At 35.1% G+C, this 27,393-nt stretch overlaps 1 protein-coding gene across 1 annotated transcript in view; it reads left to right on the forward strand.

Annotated features, from left to right (window-relative positions):
• Nucleotides 1-26,119, forward strand: part of BMT2 (base methyltransferase of 25S rRNA 2 homolog) — a 94,087-nt gene extending 67,968 nt beyond the window's left edge. The window contains exons 4-5 of the mRNA XM_032401739.1: nucleotides 4,729-4,843; nucleotides 22,907-26,119. Of these exons, the coding sequence (XP_032257630.1) occupies nucleotides 4,729-4,843; nucleotides 22,907-23,536 (745 nt within the window). The 3' untranslated portion in view covers nucleotides 23,537-26,119. The remainder of the gene's footprint in view (nucleotides 1-4,728; nucleotides 4,844-22,906) is intronic.
• Nucleotides 26,120-27,393: the final 1,274 nt, after the last annotated feature.

The raw sequence follows: 27,393 nt of genomic DNA on the forward strand, positions 1-27,393 counted from the left end.
TAAAAGTGGTGAGAATAGACATCCTTGGCTCCTTCCTGATCGTAAAGGAAAAACTTTGTTTTTCCACCATTGAGTATGATGTAAGCTGTGGGTTTTTCATATATGGCCTTTATTATACTGAGGTTTTTCCCCTCCTAAACTGACTTTTTTGAGTTTTTATCACAAACAGATGTTGAGTTTTGTCAGACGCTTTTCCTGCATCTGTTAAGACTTTTATCCTTTTTGTTGATGTGTTGTATCACATTGATTTGCAAATATTATAGCATCCTTGCATCCCTGAAATACTTCCCACTTGATCGTGATGAATGATCCTTTTTTTCAATGGATTGTTGAATGCCATGGTTGGCTAATATTTTGTTGAGGATATTTGCATCTATGTTTATCAGCAATGTTGGCCTATAGTTTTTTTATTTTTGTAGTGTCTTTGTCTGGTTTTGGTATCAGGCTGATGTATCTTGGCCTTGCAAAATGAATTTGGGAATCTTTCTTCCTAGTCAAGTTTTTGGAATAGTTTGAAGGGTACAGGTATTAACTTTTCTTTAAATGTTAGAATTCACCTGTGAATCCATCTAGTCCTGGACTTCTGTTTGTTGGGAGTTGTTTTTTATAGCTGATTGAATTTCATAACTAAAAAAATCAATATGCAGATTTTCTACGTTTTAATCAGTTTGGAAGATTGTATATTTCTAGGAATTTATTTTTTCTAGGTTGTACAGTATTGAGCTTATAATTTTTTATAATATTGTCTTATAATCTATTTCTCTTTCATTTCTGATTTTATTTATTTGAATCCTCTTTTCTTTCTTGATAAAATTGATAAATCTTTAGCCAGACTTACCTTTTCAAAGAACCAGCTCTTCGTTTTATTGGTGTTTACCTTTGTCAGGTCTCTTTCATTTATTTTTGCTCCAGTCTTTATTATTTCCTTTCTTCTACTAACCTTGACCTTTGTTCTTCTTTTTCTAGTTTAAGGTTAGATTGTTTGAGCTTTTTCTTGTTTCTTGTGGTAAGCCTGTATTACTATAAATTTCCCTTTTAGAACTCCAAAGATTATTTGGGCCACTGTGGTTTTGTTTTCATTTTTCTCCATGTACCTTTGATTTATCAACTCATTGGCTGTTCAGTAGCCTATTGTTTAATCTCCACTTGTGTTTTTTCCAGTTTCTTCCTTGTGACTGATTTCTAGTTTCATACCGTTGTGGTCAGAAAAGATGCGTGATAGGATTTCAATCTTAAAATTTATTAAGACTTGTTTTGTGGACTAACACGTGATCTGTCCTGGAGAATGTTTCCCATGCACTTGAAAAGAATGTGTATTCTTTTGTTTTGGAATGAAATGTTCTGTGTATATCTCTTAAGTCCATCTTAAGATGGTCTAATGTGTTGCTCACAGACCGTTTTCTTGTTGATTTTCTGCCTGTATAATCTATCCATTGATGTAGGTAGGGTATTGTTAAAGTCCTGTTTATGTATTACTCTGTTTCTCCATTTAGGTCTTGATACTTGCTTTATGTATTTAGGTCCTCCAATGTTGAGTGCATAGATATTTACAATTTTTATATCCTCTTGTTGGATTGACCCCTTTATCATTATGTAGTACCCTTCTTTGTGTTTTGTTAGTCTCTGTTTGAAGGTCTACTTTGTCTGATACAAGTATTGCCACCCTGACCTTTTTCCATCCCCGCTTCCATTTGCATGGAATACCTCTTCTCATCCTTTCACTTTCAGTCTGTATGTAAGTCTGAAATGAGTCTCCTCATCCATTCTGCCTTCATCTTTCAATTGGTGCATTGAGACCATTTACATTTAAAGTAATTATTGATAGGTATGTCCTTATTGTCATTTTGTTAATTTTTTTCCTGTATTTTGTAGTTCTTCTCTGTTCCTTCTTCTCTTGCTCTCTTGTGACTGAGGACTTTCTATAGTATTACACTTGATTTTCTTTATTTTTTATCTATTCCCTTGCCCACTCTCATGCGCTCTCTCTCAAAAAAAAAAAAAAGAAAAACTGTATTGTTTAGGCATGTGGTCATAGGTAGGTAGTAAGACAATAAAAGGCAATGAAGAGAATGATTACCATGAAAATCAGGATAGTGGCTACAGTTACACAAAGGGATGAAGGATGTCATCAGGGAGGGTCATGCTTCCAGGGTGTAGGCAGTGTTTCATTTCTTGACCTGGATGGTAATTACTTGGATGTTCACTATATGATTATTCTTTAAACTGTAAATATGTGTTTGATGCAAATAAATTAAGGAGCTGAACCAAAGAATTTGAAATGGACTGAGGTACATACTGAGAATAAATTCATGATATTGTTATTGGTGATTGTATCATAATGTTGAATTAACTTGAATGATTTAGAATACTCCATCCAGATAGAAAAATTTACAAGAAGCACTTTTTAAGAGACTTTCAGGAATTAGCTAGCCAGTTTACCAGAATCTACTAGTATATAATTTAATGAGGCAAATTCTGCTTTTACTATGTTCAGAAAGATCATTACTGGATTAACCACAAAAAAATTCCATCTATAACATTAACAGCTAACAATTTTGAGCACTTGCCATGTAGCAAATATTGGTTAAGCATTATAAATGCATTATCTCATTTAATCCTGGAAACAACTCATAAGTGTGGGCACCATAATTGTCCCCGTATTACACAGGTGAAGGACAGAATCAGGTTTTGATCCTCATCTCTCTGATTCCAGAACTCTTGTTCTTAGTCCCTATAATCCTACTTGAGGCTAGGGTTATCTAATAGTGTATATGTTATTATTGTTACAGATATTCATTTATTCTAACTGGTTATGATTTGGGTATTCAAATTTGTGTTCAGCAGCAAATGTCAGCTAAATGCCAGGCATTCCTATGGCCCCTGTCTACTGGATCTTTTGCTCTGTTTAGCAGCTTGGAACCTGTGTCACATATGTTTGCTGGCATCTTTCTTCCTTGGAACCTAGTGTATTATGATATTTCAAGTATCACCAAACTTAATTCAACTTTACAGATCTTTTTTTGTTATATGCCTCACCCAAATTACATATTAAGCTGCTTCCTGGGTGGCTGCAGTACTGGAAATTACCTCTTGGAGTGGCTCTTTTCACTGACAGAGTTGCTAGCTATTCCTTTCAAGAACCGACATTCATCTAGAGGTCATTGTCAGAGGTATTGAGTCTTTTTACAGATATGGACAATGAAGGCCATCTTGAGTTATTTCCTTATACCCTCATAGCTCTTTTGTTGAGTTCTTAATTATTTCATTTTTTTTTTTTTTTATGATTTTATTTATTTGACAGAGAGAGTACAAGCAGAGGGAGAGAGAGGGAGAAGCAGATTCCCTGCCGAGCAAGGAGCCCGATGCGGGACTCGATCCCAGGACCCCGGGATCATGACCTGGGCCGAAGGCAGCCGCTTAACCGACTGAGCCACCCAGGCGTCCCTTTTGTTGAGTTCTTAATTAGTTCATATTGTTTTTATCATATTATACCCTGCCATATACTCTCAAATGGTGATGGTGGTCATTTCTATAAAATGTTAGGCATCATGCTCTTCATAAAAAATACAACCCCTATTTATTGCATTCCTTTTCTGAAAAATATCAACTTTGTTATTTTGATTTATAGTGCCTTTTTCAGGAGCTTAACCTTCTGTCTGTAGTTTAACATCTCCCAGTGGATCCAAAGGAAAATGGTAGCCAAAGTGTAAGGAAGAGAAGCTGGAAAGGTTCTCTCTGCCCTTTATACTTCAGAGAACCAAGATTCTATTTTTACCCAATTATTCGCCTATATTTTATTTCCTTTATTTTTCCAATATGTTCTCATAAATTTTTTAAAGGAAATTATCAAAGGAAATGGAATATGTCTGAACTTTAATTTTATTATTGCTTTACTATCTGAACAGGCTTGGGTCCAATAAAATCCAGTTTCCTTTATCCTTACTTGCTGCTACATAGATTGATAGTTGTAGGTGACCAACTTTATACAATAGTAGAAAAAAGAAGGTACACAAAACCAGAAATGACTGTTTTTGGACATGAGAAAAGCTCTTGCACACAATAAAAATTTTTCATAAGTTTAAGAATACTATTTATGATGTTCTGTTGGTTCCTTTAAATTACTGAGACAAATTGAAGTGAAGTCCAAGGACATTGTTATATTGACTAATGAGATTTGATTTGTGAATGCGTTCTTTTATCTACAAGGACAGTTTTCAAAGTGTGGTCTGGGGATCTGAGACCCTTCCAGGATCTCTGTGGGTGAAAAATTATTTTAATAATACTAAGATGTCATTTGTCTTTATTACTCTTTCTCTCATGAGTGTAGAGTTTTCCAAACTACATGGCATGTGATGTTACAACAGCCTGTACACAAAAGCCCATATGAGAATTCATCTGTCCTCTATTAAACCAGGCATTAAAGACACTTGAAAAAATGTAAAGCAATACCTCACTTTTTATTATCTTTCTAATCTAGACTTTGCCTCTTAAAAGTATAATTTACATTTTTAAAAAAGCCTATTGCAGCATGTTAAATAAATGAATTAATGTTTTTTCACTACTCAGTTTAATTTCAAATATGGTACTAAGGTCTTTAGGGCCTTCAGTAATTTTTAAATGTGTAAAGGGATCTTGAAACCAAAAATTTAGCCAATGATTTTTATGATCTTTTTGTCTTATACTTTGTTTTATTCTGTAAAAGGTGAACTGAAAATCATCTATTTTTAGGTTGCTACAGACCTCAGGAAAGATCAGATTACTTGATGTTGGCAGCTGCTTTAACCCATTTCTGAAGTTTGAAGAATTTCTAACTGTTGGCATAGACATTGTACCTGCTGTAGAGGTATGCATAGCTCTGTTTTGTTTTGAGACTTGAAGATATTTAAAAGGAAAAGCATTGTCTTTATAATCCTAAAATAGCAAGTGTTTTCTCTTTGAACAAATTGGTATGAAATTTCTATTCAAAAGCAAATAAATATTCCATTAAATTTTTGAGCATTTAGTTGACAAATTGGTACTGGTCAAAATAATATGGGTTTTTATTTATTTTGTTTCCTGTTTATCTATTGTTGTAATCAAGAGACTTTAGTAGATTGCAAAGATTTCCAGATAGCTGTTAGGTTTGGGCTTTTTGTTTGTTTGAGGTATCTTTTTCTGAAGTGTACTGTGATGTAGAGCCGTTATGGAATAATGTCAAGAGCAAGGGCTTTTGAGACAGTTAAAACTTTATTAAATCCCAGCCATTTGTACTTAGTAGGTGAAACTACTTAAAATGTTTCCCCTGCTTTTAAAATTAGATTTTTTTTCTTAATGACAAATTCATGTTTGCCATTCTACTTTTGATAAGGCATTAGGCACCAAAATTTTTTACAAATTGCATTTTTAATGTTATAAAGAAAGAGAATGTGTTACAGTGTAAATTTTTCATTGTGCTGCTATATTCCTAGCACCAAGAGTGCCTAGTACATGAAGTACTCATTAACTACATCGTGAATAAAAGAATAGAATCTTATTTCAACCTGGGGTTGCAACTCTGAGCCTGTTCTCTTATCTGTATGATTGGGTTAGTAATGGACCATATTTCATAGGACAGTTGTAATGTCTAGTTAAGAAGTATTTAAAACACTTTTACCACAGTGCCTATTACATAGTGAATGCTAAAGAAATGTTTGCCGTTCTTACTGAAAAGTTCCAGAGATTGAACTTTCATATGAATCCTTTGAATTTTGACGAAAAAATGCTAACAAACTATTACCATTATCTCTACTTCTGAAAGGTGGACAGATGTTTGCTTTATGGTAAAATAGCTGATCTTAGCTTATCACTGCAAAGAATTCCTGTGCCATCAGGACCTATACTTCTAAAATGCATTTGGCTTTGTACATGGATTTTCTTCTTTCCTCAGGACACATTAGAGATATCCTTTAGGGACTGCTGAAATAAGATAACCATTTGATCTAAACTTTGGGCTCAAATAAATATTAAATTTGTTTATATAGAGAGCCATAAACTTTAAACTGTAAAGTCATTGGGGAAGACCACAGCACTTCTTTATATAAGTTCAGTAGTAGAATCAGAATGCTATAACTAATTTTAAAACAAAGAGACTTTCACTTCCAGCCAAAATGGAGTAACAAGGACCAGATTGATCTTTCCTCTACCTAAAGCAACAAAAAGTGGACAAAATATAAGTAATTTACAAGACATTGAATATCGGGTGATAAAGGATGATGATCACTGAAAGACTAAAATAAGTTGAGCCCTACTTTTGCACCAGCATATGGCCTTCAAAGAGTTTCTAGGACATGACAGGCAAAGCCCAGCTGATTCCCTGAGTTGTGGAGGTAGAGCTGAGAGTCCTAAACCAAAGCAGCTAGGGTTCAGAGAACAGAGTACTAATTATGTGATAGCCGGAGGCAGAGTCCTCCTTTAGTACTCAGCTGAGTACTGGTCAGTACATGACATGTGTGAGAAAACTACATGAGACTCGAACTGCACTAGAAAGGAGTCGAGGTTATAGTGCCTGGCACTTATATAGGGTGAAAATAGTACCTGTTCCCATCAGCCATACTAGAAACCTAAACAATCACAGTGCATTAAGTATGAGTACACAGAAGAGTCTTACCTGAGTACTAGAAAATATTTAGCCTTAGACTGAACAGTGGTCCAGTCCCACCTAACAAATCTTAGAAGACCCAAAAAGATCAAAGTGTCTCCAGGTAATTTAACTACATCCCAGAACAAAGCTCAAGAATATTCATAGCAATACAATGCCATCCAGCACCCAACAAGGTAAAAATCCATGTTAGACATCCAATAAAGAAATAACCAGCCATAATCAACAAAGACCAACCCTGAACTGACATAGATGTTAAAATTAGGAAACAAGGACATAAAATAGACACAGTATGACTGTATTCTGTATGTACAAAAAGTTTAGAGACCTAGAACATACTTAAAAATACCAAATCTAACTTCTAGGGATGGATAATACCATGTAGGATATGAAACACATACTAGATGGAATTAAGCCCATTAGATATTGCAGAAGAAAAGTTAAATTGAAGACATGACAATAGAAACTATCCAAAATTAAATATGAAAATAATTTTTTAAGTTGGAAGAACATCAGTGAGCAATGAGATAATATCAAGTGGCCAGATACAAGCATAATTGGAGTCCCTCCCACAAGGCAGTGAGATTAAAGAAATAATGGCCTAAAATTTTCCAAATTTGATAAAAGCTATAAATTCACAAGTCCAAGAAGCTCAATAAACCCACAAGCTCAAGAAACAAAATTACACCAAGGGACATGGTAATCAATCCCCCCCCCAACACATACACAAAATCAAAACACAGTGATAAAGAGAAATTCTTAAAAGGAACAAGATTTTTTTAAAAAGACATGTTAAAATACTGTAAGATAATTTGTCACCAAGCAAAACTATCTTTCAAAAATAAAGACAAAATATTTTTCAGACATTCAAAAGCTTCAAGGATTCAACATCTGCCAATTTACATTTCAAGAAATGTTAAGGAAGAAGTGCTTCAACCAGGTGAAAATACATATCTACACAAAATGATAAAGAACATACATAGTTGTAAAAAAATGTAGTTTTTTTCTTTATTATTTAAACTCTCTAAAAGACAACTGACCATTATTATGGGTTGAATTCTTTCCTATTCCTCCTTGGAAAGATATGTTGGAGTCTGACTTCTGGTATGTTACTTTATTTGGAGATAGGGTCTTTACAGAGATAATAGTTAAAATGAGGTCATTAGGGTGGGTCCTTATTCAATATGATTGTAATATTCTTATAAAAAGAAATCCTGGCTTAGAAAAACACACACACACGCAGGGAGAATGTCATGTGAAAGCAGAGGGGTGATGGTTCTACAAGCCAAAGACCATGAAGATTGCCAACAACCAGTAGCTAGAATAAAGACATGAACAGATTTTCCTTCACAGCCCTCAAAATGACCAACCCTGTAGACACCTTGATCTCAGACTTTTAGCCTCTAGAACTGTGACAAAATACATTCTGTTTAAGCCACCCAATTTGCAATATTCTCTTATAGCAGTCTTAGCAAACTAATACATCCATTTAAACAAGAATAATATGGAGTGTGGTTTATAAGTTAAAAATATGACAGTAATAGCACAAAGGATGAAATTAGAGAAATGGAAATATATGCTATTTTAAGGGCATTATGTTATATATGAAGTAATGAAATACTTGAAGGTAGACTATTAGTTAAAGATATATACATTAAATCCTAAAGCAACCACTGAAATAAGAGTTAAGGCTAATAAGCCAATAGGGGCGATAAGATAAAATCATAAATTCATTTAATTCAAAAGATGGGAGAAAGAAGATAAAGGCTATAATGAAGAGATGGGACAAACAAAATAAGTATAGATTTAAACCTTAGTCTATCAATAATTACATTAAATAGGCTGCAGTCTTGATCTCCTGGCTGTGGAGGCCAAGGGAGCCATGTATTCTTTGTTCTATGGCACTGTAATAGTGTCACCCAGAAAGCAGATCAAACCCCCTGTCTGGCATCTCAGTTTTTGCAACTGCTGCCTGGGTACATCACTGCATCCCTGGCTCTGGTGCCCAGTAAGGCTTACACTCATGGGTCCCACAGAACTATAAAGCAAGTTCCTTAACAGCTCTGCCCTCTAGGGCACAGCAAGAGGCATCAGACCTAGGAGCTCAGGCTTCCTGTGAAGGAAGATTATTAGCTAATCATCACGACTACAGCCTGAGTGGCAGACTTCTAATTAAACACACATCTTGGGTCTGACTATAATCCTTTCCAGAGACTTCTGTGGGTGGGCCCTATCTTTGAGCTCACTCTCTGCTGTGCTCCCAAGTGCCAGTGCCTGGAGGGGAGCTGTACATGCATCTGGTGTCCCAGTTTTGTAGGTGCCTTCAGGGAACACCCCTTGATCACCTGGCTCTGGTGCTGGGATAGGGGGTGGAGGACTAGCATTCCTGGGCCCCATGGGACTGTGGCACTTGGAGAGATTTTTCTTGGCAGACCAGCAGGCTACCACCCCCAGGGCACTGCACAGACAAGACTGAGGCACACTCCCCAGTCTTTCTGTGAAGGAGGCATCTTTGCTTGGTCTGGGGCTTTGGCCTTAGTGACCTCCTTCAGCTTTGGCACACATTTAGTGTCATACAAAGCTGCTCTCAAGGAACATAGGCTCAGGACACCATCTTGCATTCTCCGTTTGCCTTGCTCCACCTCATTACCATCACCCAAAAAAGACCTTATACACTTGTCTGGAGCCCTGATCACTTTGCCACCCAGGGGATACCTCCAGATGGCCTGGTTCTTATGGCCAGTGGAGGCTTACATTTGTGGTCCCACAGGACTGTAATATATTTACATACTTTTAAAAGCTGATGCCTGGAGGTCTGGCTTCCAGTCAGCTTCAATCTAGGTACTGAAATCATCCCCCACCAGGACGCTGACAGGTCTTGGCACATCCTCAACTACTGGAAGCTTTTAAAAATGTAATAGGCTGCTTGGACAAGCATAAAGGTTTGAAAGACAAACAAGAACTGAGACAGAGTTGAATAACAAGTTTCATCTCCTACACGAGGCCACTCCTTCAAGACTGGAAGAGGCTGTGGTGTCATCTGCTATATAGAAACCAACACAGAGAGTCAAGTAAAATGAAGAAAGAGGGGAATGTGTTCCAAATGGGAAGGAAAAAAAAAAAAAGATAAAACTTAAAGGGAAAAAAATTAATGAAATGGAGATAAGTGATTTACCTAATAAAGAATTCAAAGTAATGGTCATGAAGATGCTTACAAAACTGGAGAGAGGAATGAATTAACACAGTGAGAACTTCAACAAAGAGATGGAAAATAGGAGAAGGTACCAAGTAGAAGTCACAGAGCTGAAAAATATAACTGAACTGAAAAATACACTAGAGGCCTAGTTCAACATGAGACTAGAAGCAGCAGAAGCATCAGTCAACATGAAGACAACACAGAGCAGCAAAAAAGAATGGAAAATGGAGAAAATATTAAAAGCAGCAAGCAAAAAACAACTTACTGCATACAAATGAACTCCCATAAATCTATAAGCAGATTTTTCAGCAGAAACTTTACAGGTAAGAAGGGTATAGCATTTTATGTTCAGAGGACTGAAAGAAAAGATACTGCCATCCAAGAATACTCTACCTGGCAAAGTTATTCAGAAGTGACAGAGAAACTATAAAACACAGATGGATGAAAATGAAGATGACACAAAGAAATGGAAAGATATTCCATGTTCATGAATTGGGAGAACAAATACTGTTAAAATTCTATACTACCCAAAGCAGTCTACAGATTTAATGAAATCCTTATCAAAATACCAATAGCATTTTTCACAAAACTAGAAGAATCCTAAATTTTTATGGAACCATAAAAGACCCCAAATAGCCAAAGCAGTCTTAAAAAATAAAACTGGAGGTATCACAATTCCAGATTTCCAAGTTATAATACAAAGCTGTGGTAATCAAACAGTAGAGTACTGGCATAAATATAGACACATGGATCAATGGAATGGAATAGAGAACCTAGAAATAAACCCACAACTATATGGTCAATTAATCTTTGACAAAGGAGAAATTTATATACAATAGGAAAAAGTCTCTTCCATAAATGGTCTTGGGAAAACTGGGCAGCTACATGTAAAAGAATGAAACTGGACCACTTTCTCACACCATACACAAAAATAAACTTAAAATAGATTCAAGACCTAAATGTGAGACCTGAAACCATAAAAATCCTAGAAAAAGAGCACAGGCAGTCATTTCTCTGACATGGGCCATGACAACATTTTTCTAGATAAGTCTCCTAAGGCAAAGGGGGAAAAAAAGCAAAAAAGAAACTATTGGGACTACATCAAAATAAGAAGTTTCTGCACAGCAAAAGAAATGATCAACAAAACAAAAAGAGAAGCTACTGAATGGGAAGATATTTGCAAGTGAAGGGTTAGTATCCAAAATATATAAAGAACTTACAACTCAACACCAAAACCACAAATAATCTTATTTAAAAATGGGCAGAAGACATGAATAGACGTTTCTCCAAAGAAGACGTAACAGATGGCCAATAGACACATGAAAACATGCTCAATATCACTCATGAGGGAAAGGCAAACCAAAACTACAATGACATATCACCTCACACCTGTCACAATGACTAAAATCAAAAACAAAAGAAACAACAAGGGTAGGCAAGGATGTGGAGAAAAAGGAACCCCCATGCAGATGGGAATGCAAACTGGTGCAGTCAATGTGGAAGACAGTATGGAGGTTCCTCAAAAAGTTAAAAATAGAACTGCCCTACAATCCAGCAATCACACTACTGGCTATTTACCCAAAAAATACACAACCACTAATTCAAACAGCTATATGCACCCCTGTTTATAGCAGCATTATTTATAATATCAAACTATAGAAGCAGCCCAAGTGTCCATCAATAGATGAATGGATAAAGAATAAGTGATAGGTAGATAGATAGGTAGATATGCAATGAAATATTCAAAGGGTGCCTGGGTGGCTCATTTGGTTAAGCATCTGATACTTGATTTCAGCTCAGGTCTTGATCTTAGGGTCATGAGTTCAAGCCCCATGTTGGGCTCCACAATGGGTGTGGAACCTATATCTCTCTCAAAGAGAGAGGGAGAGAAAATAAATCTTACTCAGCCATAAAAAGGAACAAAATCTTTCCATCTGTAACAACATGGATGAAGCTAGAGAGTATAATATAATGCAAAGTGAAATAAGTCAGAGAAAGACAAATACTGTATGATCTCATACATGGAATTTAAGCAAAACAAAAGAGCAAAGGGGGAAAAAAGGAGAGAGACAAACCAAGAAACAGACTCTTAACTATAGAGAAAAAACTGAGTTATCAGAGGGGAGGTGGGTCGACAGGTCCAAGAGATGGTGGGGATTAAAGAGTGCACTCATCATGGTAAGAAAATCATTTTGGGCATAATTGAGGAAATTTGGTATGTATTGCTTATTTAAAATCCAACAGTAAATGTCTTAGGTGTGACTTTTTAAAAGAAAAAGTGGAGGAGAGAGAGAGTTTCCAGACAAGCAAAAGCTAAAGGATTTCATCACCACTTAACTGGCCTTAGGAGACATGTTAAAGGAACTTCTTTAAACTGAAAACAGAAGGCGCTAATTAGTATTAAGAAAAAATAGGAAAGAATACATCTCACCAGAAAGGTTAATATATGGTAAATATAGTGGATTAATCACTTATAAAGTATAAAGATTAAAAGACAAAAGTAGCAAAAATAAGTGATTATAATAGTTAAAGGACACAAGATTAAAAGATCCAAAATGTGATGTGAAAAACATAAAACATGGGGATGGGTAATAATGTTAAGCTTTACAATGTGAACAATTTAAATAGAGTGTTAGAGATCTGAGTTCTATCTAAGCCTCATAGTGACCACAAAGCAAAAATTTATAGTAAATACACAAAAGATAAAGAGACAGGAATATAAGCATACCAGTAAGAAAGTCATCAAACCACAAAGGAAGAGAGCAAGAGAAAAGAAAGGAACAAAGTGGAACTACAGAAACAGCCAGAAAATAATTATCAAAAAGGAAATAAGCACATACATATAATTGCTTTAAATAGGGGCATCTGGGTGGCTCAGTCATTAAGGGTCTGCCTTCGGCTCAGGTCGTGATCCCAGGGTCCTGGGATCAAGCCTCGCATCAGGCTCCCTGCTCGGTGGGAAGCCCTGCTTCTCCCTCTCCCAATCCCCCCTGCTTGTGTTCCTGCTGTCACTCTCTCTCTGTCAAATAAATAAATAAAATCTTAAAAAAAAAAAAAATTGCTTTAAATATAAATGCATTAATTTTTTCAATAAAACTGTTGAATGGATAAAATAAACAAGACTCATCTGAAAGACTCACTTTTTTTTTATTTTATTTTTTTAAGATTTTATTTATTTATTTGACAGAGAGAGAGATAGTGGGAGCAGGAACACAAGCAGGGGGAGTGGGAGAGGGAGAAGCAGGCTTCCCGCTGAGCAGGGAGCCCGATGCGGGGCTCGATCCCAGAACCCTGGGATCATGACCTGAGCCGAAGGCAGACGCTTAACGACTGAGCCACTCAGGCGCCCCTGAAAGACTCACTTTAGATGTAAGGGGAAATACACAGACAAAAAGTGAAGGGTTGGAAAAAGATATTCTATGCTAATGAAATCCAAAGGAAAGCTGGAATAGCTATACTTTTATCAGACAACAGACTTTAATGTAATAAGAGACAAGGTTATCAAAAATGATAAATGAGTCAATCCAGTGAGAAAATAAAACATTTGTAAATGCGTTCAACATAAGAGCATCTATATGTATAAGGGAAATATATATTTAGATCAAAAGGAAGAAATAGCAATACAATAATAATAGGGGACTTTAGTACCCTACTTACATCAACAGATAGCCCACTGGTCTTAAATGACACATTATACCAGATGGACTTAATAGGTATTTGCAGAACACTTCATTCAAAACAACAGAATGCACCTTCTTCTCAAATGAAAGTGCAGCATTTTCCAAGACAGATCATATGTCTTGGAAATACTTGCATTATATCATATTTAAGAGGATTAAAATCATATCAACCACCTTTTCCAACCACAGTGGTATGAAAGGAGATATTTACACAAAACTAGAAAATTTACACATGTGAAGATTAAACATGCTATTAAACAACCAGTGGGTCAAAAAAGAAATCAGAAGAGAAATAAAAATAATTTGAGACAAATGAAAATAGAAATGGAACACACCAAAATTTATGGGATGCAGGAAAGCAATTCTAAAAGGGAAGTTCATAGCCATAAATGCCTACTTCAAGAAACAAGAAAAGTTTCAAACAACCTAACTGTACACCTCAAGGACCTAGGTAAAGTCCAAAAATTGTCCAAAGATAGAAAGAAGGAAATAAAGATCAGGGCAGACGTAAATGAAATAGAGACTAAAAAGACAAATAGAAAAGATTAATGAAATTAAAAGCTGGTTTTTTGGAAAAGATAGACAAACTTGACAAACCTTTAGCTATACTCACCAAGAAAAAAAGAGAGGGTTCAAATAAAATCCAAAATGAAACAGATGTTACAGTTGATATCACAGAAGTACAGAGGATCATAAGAGACTATGATAAACAATTGTATGCTAACAAATTGGACAACCTACAAGAAATGAATAAATTCCTAGAAACAATACAACCTACCAAGACTGAATTAAGATGAAATAGAAAATCTGAACAGACGGGCTACTACTAAGTGGACTGAATCAGTAATCAAAAACCCTCCAACGTGAAAGACCTAAATGTGAGACAGGAATCCATCAGAATCCTAGAGAACAACACAGGCAGCAACCTCTTTGACCTCAGCTGCAGCAACTTCTTGGTAGACACGTTTTCAAAGGCAAGGGAAACAAAAGCAAAAATGAACTATTGGGACTTGATCATGATAAAAAGCTTTTGCACAGCAAAGGAAACACTCAGCAGACCCAGAAGACAACCTACAGAATAGGAGAAGATATTTGCAAATGTCTTAATCTGATAAAGGGCTAGTATCCAAAATCTATAAAGAACTTAACAAATTCAACACCCAAAAAATAAATAATCCAGTCAAGATAAGGGCAGAAGACATGAACAGACATTTCTCCAAAGACGACATATAAATGGCCAACAAACACATGAAAAAATGTTCAACATCACTCAGCATCAGGGAGATACAAATCAAAACTGATGAGATACCACTTCACACCAGTCAGAATAGCTAAAATTAAGAAGTCAGGCAACAACAGATATTGGTGAGGATGCGGAGAAAGGGGAACCTTCTTAAACTGTTGGTGGGAATGCAAACTGGTACAGCCACTCTGGAAAGCAGTATGAAGTTTCCTCAGAAAGTTAAAAATAGGGCTCCCCTAAGACCCAGTAATTGCTCTCCTAGGTACTTAGCCAAAGGATACAAACATAGTGATTCGAAGGGGCACCTGCACCCCAATGTATATAGCAGCAATGTCTATAATAGCCAAACTATGAGAAGAGCCCAGATGTCCATCGACAGATGAATGGATAAAGAAGATGTGGTATAAACAATGGAATATTACTTAGCCATCAAAAAGAATGAAATCTTGCCATTTACAATGATGTTGATGGAACTAGAGGGTATTATGCTAAGTGAAATAAGTCAGAGAAAGACAAATATTGTATGATTTCACTCATGTGGAATTTAAGAACTAAAACAGATGAACATGGGGGAAGGGAAGGTAAAATAAGATGAAATCAAAGAGGGAGACGAACCATAAGAGACTGTCAACTAGGAAACAAAGTGAGGGTTGCTGGAGGGGAGGTGGGTGGAAGGATGGGGTAACTGGGTGATGGGCATTAAGGACAACACTTGATATAATGAGCAGTGGGTGTTCTATGCAACTGATGAATCACTAAACTCTACCTCTGAAACTAATACTAGTTATAACTATATGTTAATTGATTTTAAATTTTAAAAAATACTAAAAAAAAAAAAAACCCACCTTCCAACAAACAAAAATCCTCCTCAAACTCTTCCAAAAAATAAGAAGCGGAGGAAACTCTTCCAAACTCATTTTATAAGGAAAGCATTACCCTGATACCAAAACCAGACAAGGATGCCACAAGAAAAGAAAGAAATTATGGGAACAGTGTCCCTAATACATAGATACAAAAATCTCCAGCAAAATATAAGCAAACTGAATTCAGTGGTACATTAAAATAATCATACACCATGATCAAGTGGGATTTATTCCAAGGATGGTTTAACATCCACAAATGAATCAATATGATAGACCATATTAACAAAATAAAGGATAAAAATCGTATCATCTTGACAGATGTGGAAAAGCATTTCACAAAATACAACATCCATTTATGATAAAAATTCTCATCAAAGTGGTTATGGAGGGAATGTACCTCAACATAGTAGAAAGGCTAAATATGACAAGCCCACAGCTAACATCATATTCAACTATGGAAAGCTTTTCAGTTTTTCTGCTAAGATCAGGAACAAGACAAGGATGCCCACTCTTTCCACTTTTATTCAGTACTAGATAAGGACGGCCAGAGCAGTTAAGCAAGAAAAGGAAATAAGAAGCATCCAAATTGGAAAGAAAGAAGTAAAGCTGGCACTATTTGCAGATAACATGATACTATATATAAAAATCCTAAAGATTCAAATCAGGAAACTGTTAGAATAAAGAAATCCAGTAAAGTTGCAAGATAAAAAATCAACACAAAAGTCCATTGTATTTGTATACACTAATAATGAATATTGGAAAGAGAAATTAAGAAACCAATTCCATTTACAAATGTGTCAAAAAGAATAAAGTACCCAGGAATAAATCTAACCAAGGAGGTGAAAGACTTGTATATTGAAAACTACAATAATAAAAGAAACTGAAGATATAAATAAATGGCAAGATAATCTGTGCTCATAGATTAAAAGACTATTGTTAAATATCCGTACTACGCAAACTAATACACAGATTCAGTGCAATCCCTATCACAGTTGCAGCGTCATTTTTCACAGAAACAGAACAGTCCTAAAACTGAATTGGAATCATCAAAGACCCTAAAAGCGGTCTTGGGAAAGAAAATAAAACTCAAAGCATCACACTCTCTGATTTCAAACTATATTACAGAGCTATAGTAATTAAAATACTATGATACTAGTATTAAAACCTACACATAGAACAAATAGAATAGAGAGCCTAGAAATAAACCCATTAATTCACCATATATATGGTGAATTAATTTACAACAGAGGAGCAGGGAATATACAGAGGGAAAAGGACAGTCTCTTCAATAAATGGTGCTGGGAAAATTGGACATCACATACAAAGGAATGAAACTGGACCACTACACACCAAAACTAGAAATGGATTAAAGACTTGAACATGGCTCGGAAGCCATAAGACTCCTGTGAGAAAACATAGAGTGTAAGCAACTTGATATCAGTTATGGTGCTATTTTAAATCTGACTACCAAAACCAAAGGCAACAAAAGCAAAATTAACAAGCGAGACTACATCAAACTAAAAAGCTTCTGCAAGGGAAACCAATAACAGCAACCTACCAAATGAGAGAAAGTATCTGCAAATCATTTTACATCTGGTAAGGGACTACTATCTAAAATATATTTTAAAACTCACAATTCAATAGCAAAGAAACCTACAGTCTAATTAAAAACTGGGCAGAAGATATGAATAGACATTTTTTCCAAAGACGACATACAGATGACCAAAGAGGTTCATGAAAACATGCTCTACACAGTTAATTATCAGGGAAATGCAAATAGAACCACAATAAGATACCACCTTATACCTGTCAAAATGGCAGTTATCAAAGACAAGAAATAGCAAGTATTGCTGAGGATGTGGAGAAAAAGGGAACACTTGTGCACTGTAGGTAGGAATGTAAATTTAGTGCAGCCATTATGAAAATGGGTCTTCTCAAAAAATTAAAAATGAAACTACCATTCAATCCATCAATTCCACATCTGGGTATTTATCCAAAGAAAATGAAAACACTAATTTGAAAAGATATGCACTCCCATGTTCATTGCAACATTGTTTACAGTAACCAAGATTTGGAAACAACCTATGTGTCCATTGATGAATGAATGGATAAAGAAGATGTAGTGTGTACATATATAATGGAGTATTATTTGTCCATAAAAATAAATGAAATCTTGCCATGTGTGACAACATGGATGAATCTTGAGGGCATTATACTAAATGAAATGAGTCAGAGAAAGACAAATATGCTCTTTTATATGTAGCATCTAAAGATAATCAAATCTTTTTTAAACCAAACTCAAATACAGAGAACAGATTGATAGTTGTCAGAGGGAGTGCAGAGAAATGGGTGAATTGTAAGCCATTTATTTAAAAGGCAGTGGTTGTCAGATTGGGGGAAAAAATAACAATCACCAAACATATGCTGCCTTTAAGAAATGTACTTCAGTTATAAACATACAAATAGATTAAGAGCAAGAAGCTAGACAAAAAGAAAGCTGGTGTGCCTACATTATGATCAGACAAAGTAAATGGCAGCAAAGAAAATTATCAGCAAAAAGATGGTTATTTCAAAATAATAAAAAGGTCAATTTATCAAGAGTACAAAATAATCCTAAACATTCATGCATCTATAAACAGCTTAAATACATAAACCAAACACTGATAAAATAGCAAGGAGAAGTAGACATTTATAAAATTCTTTAAAATATTTTTTATTTATTAGAGAGCATGAGCAGGGACAGGGAGGGGCAGAGAGAGAGGGACAAGCAAACTCCCCACTGAGCAGGGAGCCCAGTTCGGGGCTCGATCTCAGGATCCCGAGATCATGACCTAAGCCTAAGGCAGGCACTTAACCAACTGAGCCACCCAGGTGCTCTGACATTTATAAAATTATAATTGGAGATTTTAAAACCTCTCTCTCAATAATTGATACAACAATTAGAGTGTCAAAGAAGAACTCATCAGGGAAGTTAGACCATATTTTGGAATGAAGAGAAATAAAAAGAGACTGAAATGTGTAGGATGCCACTAAATCGCTAGAGGAAAATTATAGCCCTGACCCCCTTTATTAGAAAATAACAAGACCAATGCCATTTCAAACCAATGACAAAGTTCCAAACAGACAAAAAGGCACACTAAATTCAAAGTACAAGAAAGTAAGTATCAGAGTAGAAATCAATGAAATAGAAAACTTTGAGGAAAAAACAGCTTGGAAAACTGATTAAAGCAAAAGCTAGTTCTTTGAGAAGTTAAAATTGATAAACTACTAGCCATACTGATTAAGAAAGAGAGGAAGCAGTGGTATCATTACTGATTTTACCAATATTAAGAGGATAAAAAAGAAATATTGTGAAAAAAATTTATGCCAATAAATTCCACAACTTAAATGAAAAGGACAAATACCTTGGACACCACCACAGGGTACTCATAGATAACCTAAGTGACCCTAAATGTATTATAGAAATTTGAATTGAGAGTTACAAACTTTTCCAGAAAGAAAATTTCAGGCCCAGGTGGCTTCATTGGTAAAATTGACTAAACTGTTGTGCCTGGGTGGCTCAGTCAGTTAAGCATCCGACTCTTAATTTCAGCTCAGGTCATGATCTCAGGATGGGCTCCATGCTCAGCGTAGAGTCTGCTTGTCCCTCTCCCTCTGGTCCTCCCCCCCCCCAACTCATGCTCGCTCGCTCACTTTCTCTCTCTCTCTCTCAAATAAATAAAATCTAAAAAAAGAAAATTGACTAAACTGTTAAGGAAGAAATAATACCATTTATACACAAACTCTTTCATAAAATTGAAATGGATGGAATACTACCCAACTTATTCTATTAGGCCGTTACCTGATACCAAACCAGAGACCTTCCTGAACTATATACCATCTCCCTCATGAACATACACGCAAATGTTCTATACAAAATTTGAGCATACTGAATGCAATAATATTTTAAAACAGGTAATACATCATGGCCAAGTTTGGTTTGCAAGATTGGTTTAATTTCAGAAAAGTTTTTTTTATCTTAGCACACTGAAAAGGGTAATCTCTCAATAGGCATAGGAAAAACATTTGATAAAAATCCATTCTTTCCTTATGAAAACACTCAGAAGGAACTGAACTGAATTTCTTCAACCTGGTAAAGGCTATAATGAAAAACTTAAAGCTAACATCATACTTAAAAAAAAAAAAAAAAAGTTTTCCCCACTAGAAGGAGAGTATCTCCTCTCACCACTTCTATTCAGCATTCCCTGTAAGCCTTAGCCAGTGCAATAGAGCCAGAAAAAAAGCAATAATAGGCATCAAGATTGGAAAGCACTAGAACTATCTTTATTCACACAGGATGTTGATCATTCATTAGATTATTACTTGGAATCTATAGAGAAGCTACTAGAATAAATGAGTTTAGCAGGGTTGCAAGATATGAGATCAATATATAAGAGTCAGCTGGTTTATATATATATGTGTGTGTGTGTATATATATACACTAGCCACAATCAATTAGAAATTAAAAACAGTACCATTTACAATAGCATCAAAAATATGAAATATTTAATATATAAACATGAAATATCTATTTCACATAAATCTGATAAAAGATGGGAGAAAGCCTGCATACTGAAAACTGTAAATTATCAACAGAAATTAAAGACCTAGATACATAATTAGATATACCATGTTTATTCATGGAGGAACTCAGTATTGTTAAACATCAATTTCCCAAAATTTATCTATAGATTCAATGCAATCCTGTCAAAATCCTAGCAGTTTTGTAGAAGTTGAAAAACTTACTCTAAAATTTGCGAGGAAATTTAAAAGGACAGTGTTTGAGTAACACTACCTGATTTCAAAATGTATTTTAAAGCTACAGTAATCAAAATACTGTAGTATTGATGTCAAGAGTATCAATGAAATATGAGAGGGTCCACAAAAAGGGCCAAATTTATGGACTACTGATTTTCAACCCAGATGGAAAAAATGGACTTTTCAACACACGGTGGTTGGAACAATTGGATATCCATATACAAAAGAAAAAAAACTTCAGTCCATACCTCACACTGTATACAAAAATGAACTCAAATTATAAACCTAAATGTAAAACAAAGCTATAAAACTTCTAGAAGAAAACATTGAAGAAAAGCTTCATAACATTGGGTCAGGAAAAAATTTCTTAGGTATGACACCAAAAGCAGTCCATCAAGCAATACATTGATTAATTGGTCTTTCATCAAAATGAAAAACTATTAAGAGAAAGACAAGCCAGAATCTGGAAGTACTTTTAAGTCCTACATCTGATTAAGGATTTGTATCCAGAATAAAGAATTCTCAAAACTCAGTAATACTTTTTTCTAAAGCAACCCAATTATTTTTAAATGAGCAAAAGATTTAAACACTTGACCAAAAAGATATCCGAATAGCAAGTAAATATAGGTAAATAAGATAAACATCACGACGCATTAGGAGAATGGAAATTAAAGCCATAGTATACCACTCCACTCCTATATTGTAATGACTAGAATTTAAAAGCCTGGTTACTCCAAGTGTTGATGGGGATTTGGAGAAACTGGAATACTTAAAACACTCGTGGTAGAAATGTAAAACTGTATAAGCACTTTTGAAAACAGTTTTGGAGTTTCTTTAAAAGTTAAACATGCACCTACTATATGATCCAGCCGCCCCTTTCCTGGGTATTTACGCAAGAGAAATGAAAGCATGTCCACTGAAAGTCAAACAGGAATGTTCGTAGCAGCTTGTTAAAATAGCCAAAAGTTAGAAACAGCCCAGATGTTCATAAACAGATGTATGGATAAACTGTGATAAACTGTTAATACAGTCGGATAACTTACAGCAATTAAAAAGGAATAAACTATCAATAGATGCAAAAGAGTGGATGAATCTCAAAATATAATTGTATTGTGTGAAAGAAGCCAAATTAAGAATACGTTATTCTGTCTTATTCCATTCATATAAAATTCTATGAAATAAAAACTAATCTGTAATGATAGAAATCATACGAATGATTGCCTGGTGGCCAGGAAGAACAGGAAAGGTATAAGGAAGAGATTATAAAGGCTCAGGGAGGGAGCTTTGGGGGGTGTTAGATCTAATCATTAAATTGATTGTGGGAATGCTTTCATAAATGTTTAAATGACAAAACTTACCCTTTAAATATACTTTGTTTCAGTTATACTTGTTTGTACATCAGTATATTTCAGTAGAATTATCTTAAGAGGAAAAAGGGGGGGTGCCTGGGTGACTCAGTCAGTTAAGTGTCTGACTCTTGGTTTCGGCTCAGGTCATGATCTCATGGATCATGAGATTGAGCCCTGCGTTGGGCTCCCTGCTCAGCAGGAAGTCTGCTTGAAGATTCTTTCCCTCTACCCCTCCTCCCACTTGCACACACTCTCTCATTCTCAAATCGTTAAAAAAAAAAAAAAAAAAAAAAGGGTGGGGGGAAGCAAAAGGACAAAGAAAAACATCTTTTTCTGTGTAATAGAACTTTACATATCACTTTCCCTAATAGATAGTCCATATGATTATGTGGCCAGCTTGACTACCTACTAGCAAGAATGAGGAAATACAGTATTAGCCCGTATCGTTGTTAATTAATAACTATTATATTTAAAGGGCACTAATTTTTATCTAAAACTTTTATTCTGGATCATTTCCATGGAGTTGTAATATTCAGCAAATTATGCAGAATTGTGTAATAACTTTGTCGTGGTAGTTCCTATGTCATCTAAGTTAACTTTAATACATAGTTTTAAATCAGGTATTAACTTTTTAATAGAATAAATGTAATACTAAAATTATTTTTAAGATGGTTCAAGCTAATGGTTTAAAGACATTTTTCATAACCTTAAAGTTTTGGTGCTCTGCTTTTACAAATTTATAATGCCCCTTTCATTATATTCTTTGATTCGTCTTTATTTCATGGTATTTCTTATTTAAAGTCTTTATATTGGCCCATCTTTGTTAACTGTAAATGTTGAAGTGAAAGTAAATAAGTAAATATGACAAAGTTTAGATAAATCTTTCCTGTAAACTCTTACCCAAGTTAAATTTCAAATTGTTAGGCAGAAATATTTTTTTAAATGAGTAGAAATTCTATGGGCTTGATTACTCTTCAAGATTTTAGTGAGTAAAAGTTTAGTTTGAATGTTTGTGCAAGCAGAATAATGTAGAAGGGAAAGATTCAGAATTAAAGCTTGGATGATGTAGAAATGCTATGCCACAGTTTGGTGTAAAAATCTGTGTAATAAGGTGGAAGTAATCTTCATATTCTTAATATGCCTTGTTTTTCCCTTTCTGCAGAGTGTATATAAATGTGACTTCCTGAACTTGCAGCTTCAGCAGCCACTCCAGCTTGCACAGGATGCTATAGATGCCTTTTTGAAGCAGCTGAAAAACCCTATTGATTCTCTTCCTGGAGAACTTTTCCATGTGGTGGTTTTCTCTCTCCTCCTTTCTTATTTTCCATCACCTTACCAACGATGGATTTGCTGCAAGAAAGCCCATGAACTGTTAGTGTTAAATGGTTTATTGCTTATCATCACACCTGATTCCTCCCATCAGAACCGTCATGCTATGATGATGAAAAGCTGGAAGATTGCTATAGAGTCCCTGGGCTTTAAACGTTTCAAGTATTCAAAATTTTCACATATGCATTTGATGGCATTTAGAAAAATCTCCCTAAAAACCACAAGTGACTTGGTTAGTAGGAACTACCCAGGGATGTTATATATTCCTCAAGATTTCAACAGTATAGAAGAGGAGGAATATTCTAACCCTTCCTGCTACGTTCGATCAGATATAGAAGATGAACAACTAGCATATGGTTTCACAGAGCTCCCTGATGCTCCATACGACTCAGATTCTGGAGAAAGTCAAGCCAGCTCTATTCCTTTCTATGAGCTAGAAGATCCCATATTACTTTTAAGTTAATATCAAAGTAAAAGGCCCTTTCAGTCCAGACTTCTAAACTAATTGCTTACACTAATCAGAAATACTAACATGAACTCAGTACTTAAAACCTGGTTTGCATAGAAGAAATGCAAAGGTTTACAGAGTTTGCTATTTTTTTCTACTTCTGGATTTTAAAATTTATTCTTATATAGAAAGCTTAAAGTTTCATGCAGAGTGACTCCTGTCATAGCAGAAACCACTGTTACTTTAGCATTTAGCACTAAGATATCATAGAAAGGTACCTTTTTTTCTTTAGTGCTATTGTGAAAATGAAGCATAACTTGCTATGTATTTTCCTTTTTTAATCTTTTCAGTGTTGACTTTAAACCATTGCAATGAGAAAGATATGTAGAAAGCTGTAGCTTGCACTTTGATGACTCACAAGTTAAATGTGACACAGAGCTAGATTGGTTTAGTTGTTTTGTGATGCACTTATTCTTTTCTAGCTAAATTGTTATCTGTTACAGAAAGCCATTTTCTGTTCAGTTTTGTCTGATGATCCAGCATTTCCTCAACTTTTTGGAATTGATTTTTTTTTTTCTTTTTTGCTCATTTGGCAGCATCGGACATTTGGGGAAAGATTTCCCCCAAGTATGTATTCTAATTTCATTAGTACAGTACAATAAACACCATTGCCAAAGTAGAATGTTCATATCTTTCATATTGATTTAGGCCTTGGTGTTAAGTATATTTAACTGTGAGAGTTCACTCTTACCTTTTTTAAATTAGGTTTCATTTACAAAATTTTCTATTTAAGCAAGGAACAATACTCGATCCTGACCTGAAACACCTTTGTGAAAGGGTTTGCACTTGTAAGAGTTTATGTTCTGTCTAGACCAACCTTGTTAGGGTTCTCACCTTTCCATTAAGGAGGTGTGCTGCACTACAAGTCTGGAATTATATAGAAAAATTTTAAATTAACCCTCTGCTAGCGATCTCATAAAATGGTTTTGACCTTTCGGTATTCTAATTTCTATCAAAATTCAAGCAGAAAATTTTCTTTGAATATATAAACCATTAGTTGGCTGTGGGAATTTTCCCTTTCCACATTGATAAATGACTTTGTGTTTCTGAATCAGAAGCAGATGATTAAGGAGAAAAATATGTCCAAACAAGACAAGATTAGTTTAAATAGCTAAGAACATTTGGTCCACATTGTCTTGTCAGCCAGCAATTGTCACGTAAACTGTCATTTTTAAGAGTGCCACTGTGTGGATTTTTTTTTTCAAGTGGTTATTACATTAAAATTACCTCATACTGAGGTTTTTGCACTGAAATATCACAGTTTCAGAATTCATGGTTAATGTGTGCGTGTGTGTGCGTGTGTGTTTTTAAAGGAAACTTGCATTTTCGATAGTTGATCCTAAATTTCATAAACTGCACTTCTTTACTCTGGTAAAACTGATGTTTTTGTGCTTATTGTGAGTTGTTGTAGTTAACTTTGAATGTCAAACTTTAGAAAGACAAAATTACCCTTTAAGATATCAATGTTTGGGTATATATATACCCAATATTTCAAATTAAATTTCACGTTCTAAATTAATCAAAGTAACAGGATTGTAATTAACCTAAAAAGTCAGTTGAATGAATGCAATAAATTTTGGTTGCTCAAATATGCCAAAAGTAGCTTGAAATGTTTCATTTACTTTCAATAGCTTCAGAGCCCTTAATAATTAAGATTGACTTTTCTTTCCAATTAAGCACTACAGGTCACATCTTTATCTCCCCCAGAAGAAGGGAAAAAAAAAAAAAACCCACTGTGTTCAGGTAACACAAAACTGTGTTTTGGTAGTACCTCTTTTACCCATACTGCCCATTTCCTTTGATTTGGCCAAATACGATCTTAAGGGCAAAGAAAACAATGTATCTAATTAAAGTGCTTTGAAAGTAAATGAAAACCATGCTTTTGAGAGGCTGGTGTAAGTATGACCTTGGAGTCAGCCTTTGTGTTATAGCTAACATGTTGGTGCTATAAATTCTTCTGATTGTTTACAGATGTTGATTCTGCTTATGCTCCAAAGTGTGCATGATGTATTTTAAGTAGTACTTTAAAGAAAATTCTCTTTATAAAACCTGCTCCCACTTAGTATAAATTTGTTTGGATTTATAAATATCATTTGTTACCGTAAATTCAGCTTCATATTAGGTTGGTACAGGATTTAAACTAATACATATCCACCAAAGCAAATTTAACATTTAAGTGTTAAAATATAAGCAGTCCTTTGGCTTGGTGCCAGATTACATATGTAATGACAAGAGAAGTTAACAAAGCCTTCTAATATTGAATGGGTACTCTTGAGAATGATTTCATTTGGATATAAATAAGTTTTAAGGGGTCTCCCTGTCTCACAACAGGATTCTCCAAAATAATTTGGAGTTTCAAAACTAAATGATCATTTGATTAGATTCTTCAGGATCATGACTAGATCAAAAATGGTTTATATCATAGTTGCCAAATGGTGGGAGATAGCATACCTGAAAATGTATGTTTGTGTTTGTTGTATTTTTTCACATTTTGTGAACAAAGCACATTTATTAAAAATTTTAAATTTTCTAATATTCATTGTCTATTACTTAAAACCTGAAAGTTCTGTGCTCTTTGACTTCTATACTGAGTGATTTCAAGGGGCGCCTGGGTGGCTCAGTCGTTAAGCGTCTGCCTTCGGCTCAGGTCATGATCCCAGGGTCCTGGGATCGAGCCTCGCATCGGGCTCCCTGCTCAGCGGGAAGCCTGCTTCTCCCTCTCCCACTCCCCCTTCTTGTGTTCCTTCTCTCACTGTCTCTCTGTCAAATAAATAAATCTTTAAAAAACAACAAAAACAAAATTGGGACGCAGTTTAGAATTTGATTGACATCCAGAATTTTCAAGCTAGGTTCACTCCAGATTCCTTCATTTCAGAAATTGATTCACCAAAATACAGAGAGCTCAAGTGACTACCATATTGTTATGTATTGTTATGCTGTTTATCAAAGAACCAGGGACAACAGCCCACATAAATTCTAGTTCATTGTAGGTCTACTTTCCTTGAAAGTTACTTACATCTGAGATAATTAAGTGTATTAGTTATTTTACGGCAGCAGATGGCTTTCTCATGACATCGAACAGTTCTTTATCCATTGAACGAATGTTTGAACTTTACTGTATACAGTATGCTGGGGAAACATTAGGATTGGAGTGGTCATAGTCCCCTGCTTTCATGGAGCTGATGATCTAACGGAGAAGACAAGCATCCTACATAAAGTTAACGTCTCTATCTAGGAATGATTGCCTACTGATCCTTACACGTTTGCCTCTGCTCAAGTCCCTTAATTTGTTTACCAAAAATGAAACAGAATGCAAAAAAGTTTTAAACACAACTGTTCAACAAATTACGAACACATTGTGGGTAAGAAGGATGTATTGTTCATCTCTCTAGAAAAGAGCTACGAACCTATTCTCTGATTGTAAAAGGCAGGTAAAAAAAAAAAAAAAAGTGGGGAAATCAAGCTGTCAGTCCATTTTCTCCACGTTTTTCTGAGCACAGTGCTAGAATGGTATTCCTCTTCAAGAGTCCACACACTAACATTTGGTTCCCTTTTGGTGTTACAAATTCGTAGGTAATAGCAAAGGTGGAAGACAAATTTTTCTTACTTACAAAAAACATTTATTACAAAGAATATATTTTAAAAATTTGATTTTTCCCAAAAAAACTGAATTGGAGTAATCTCCATAATGGTTCACAAAAATTTCATGTCCGTGATCCACTGCCAACAAAAAGTTCCCCAAGATTAGCGGTAGCCTATATTATGCAATACTCAATAAACAAAGAAGCTACAATAGCTAACAATTTCATTAA

Source organism: Phoca vitulina, unplaced genomic scaffold (assembly GCF_004348235.1).
Source record: "Phoca vitulina isolate PV1807 unplaced genomic scaffold, GSC_HSeal_1.0 scaffold4, whole genome shotgun sequence".
In the NCBI taxonomy this organism is placed as follows: Eukaryota; Metazoa; Chordata; class Mammalia; order Carnivora; family Phocidae; genus Phoca; species Phoca vitulina.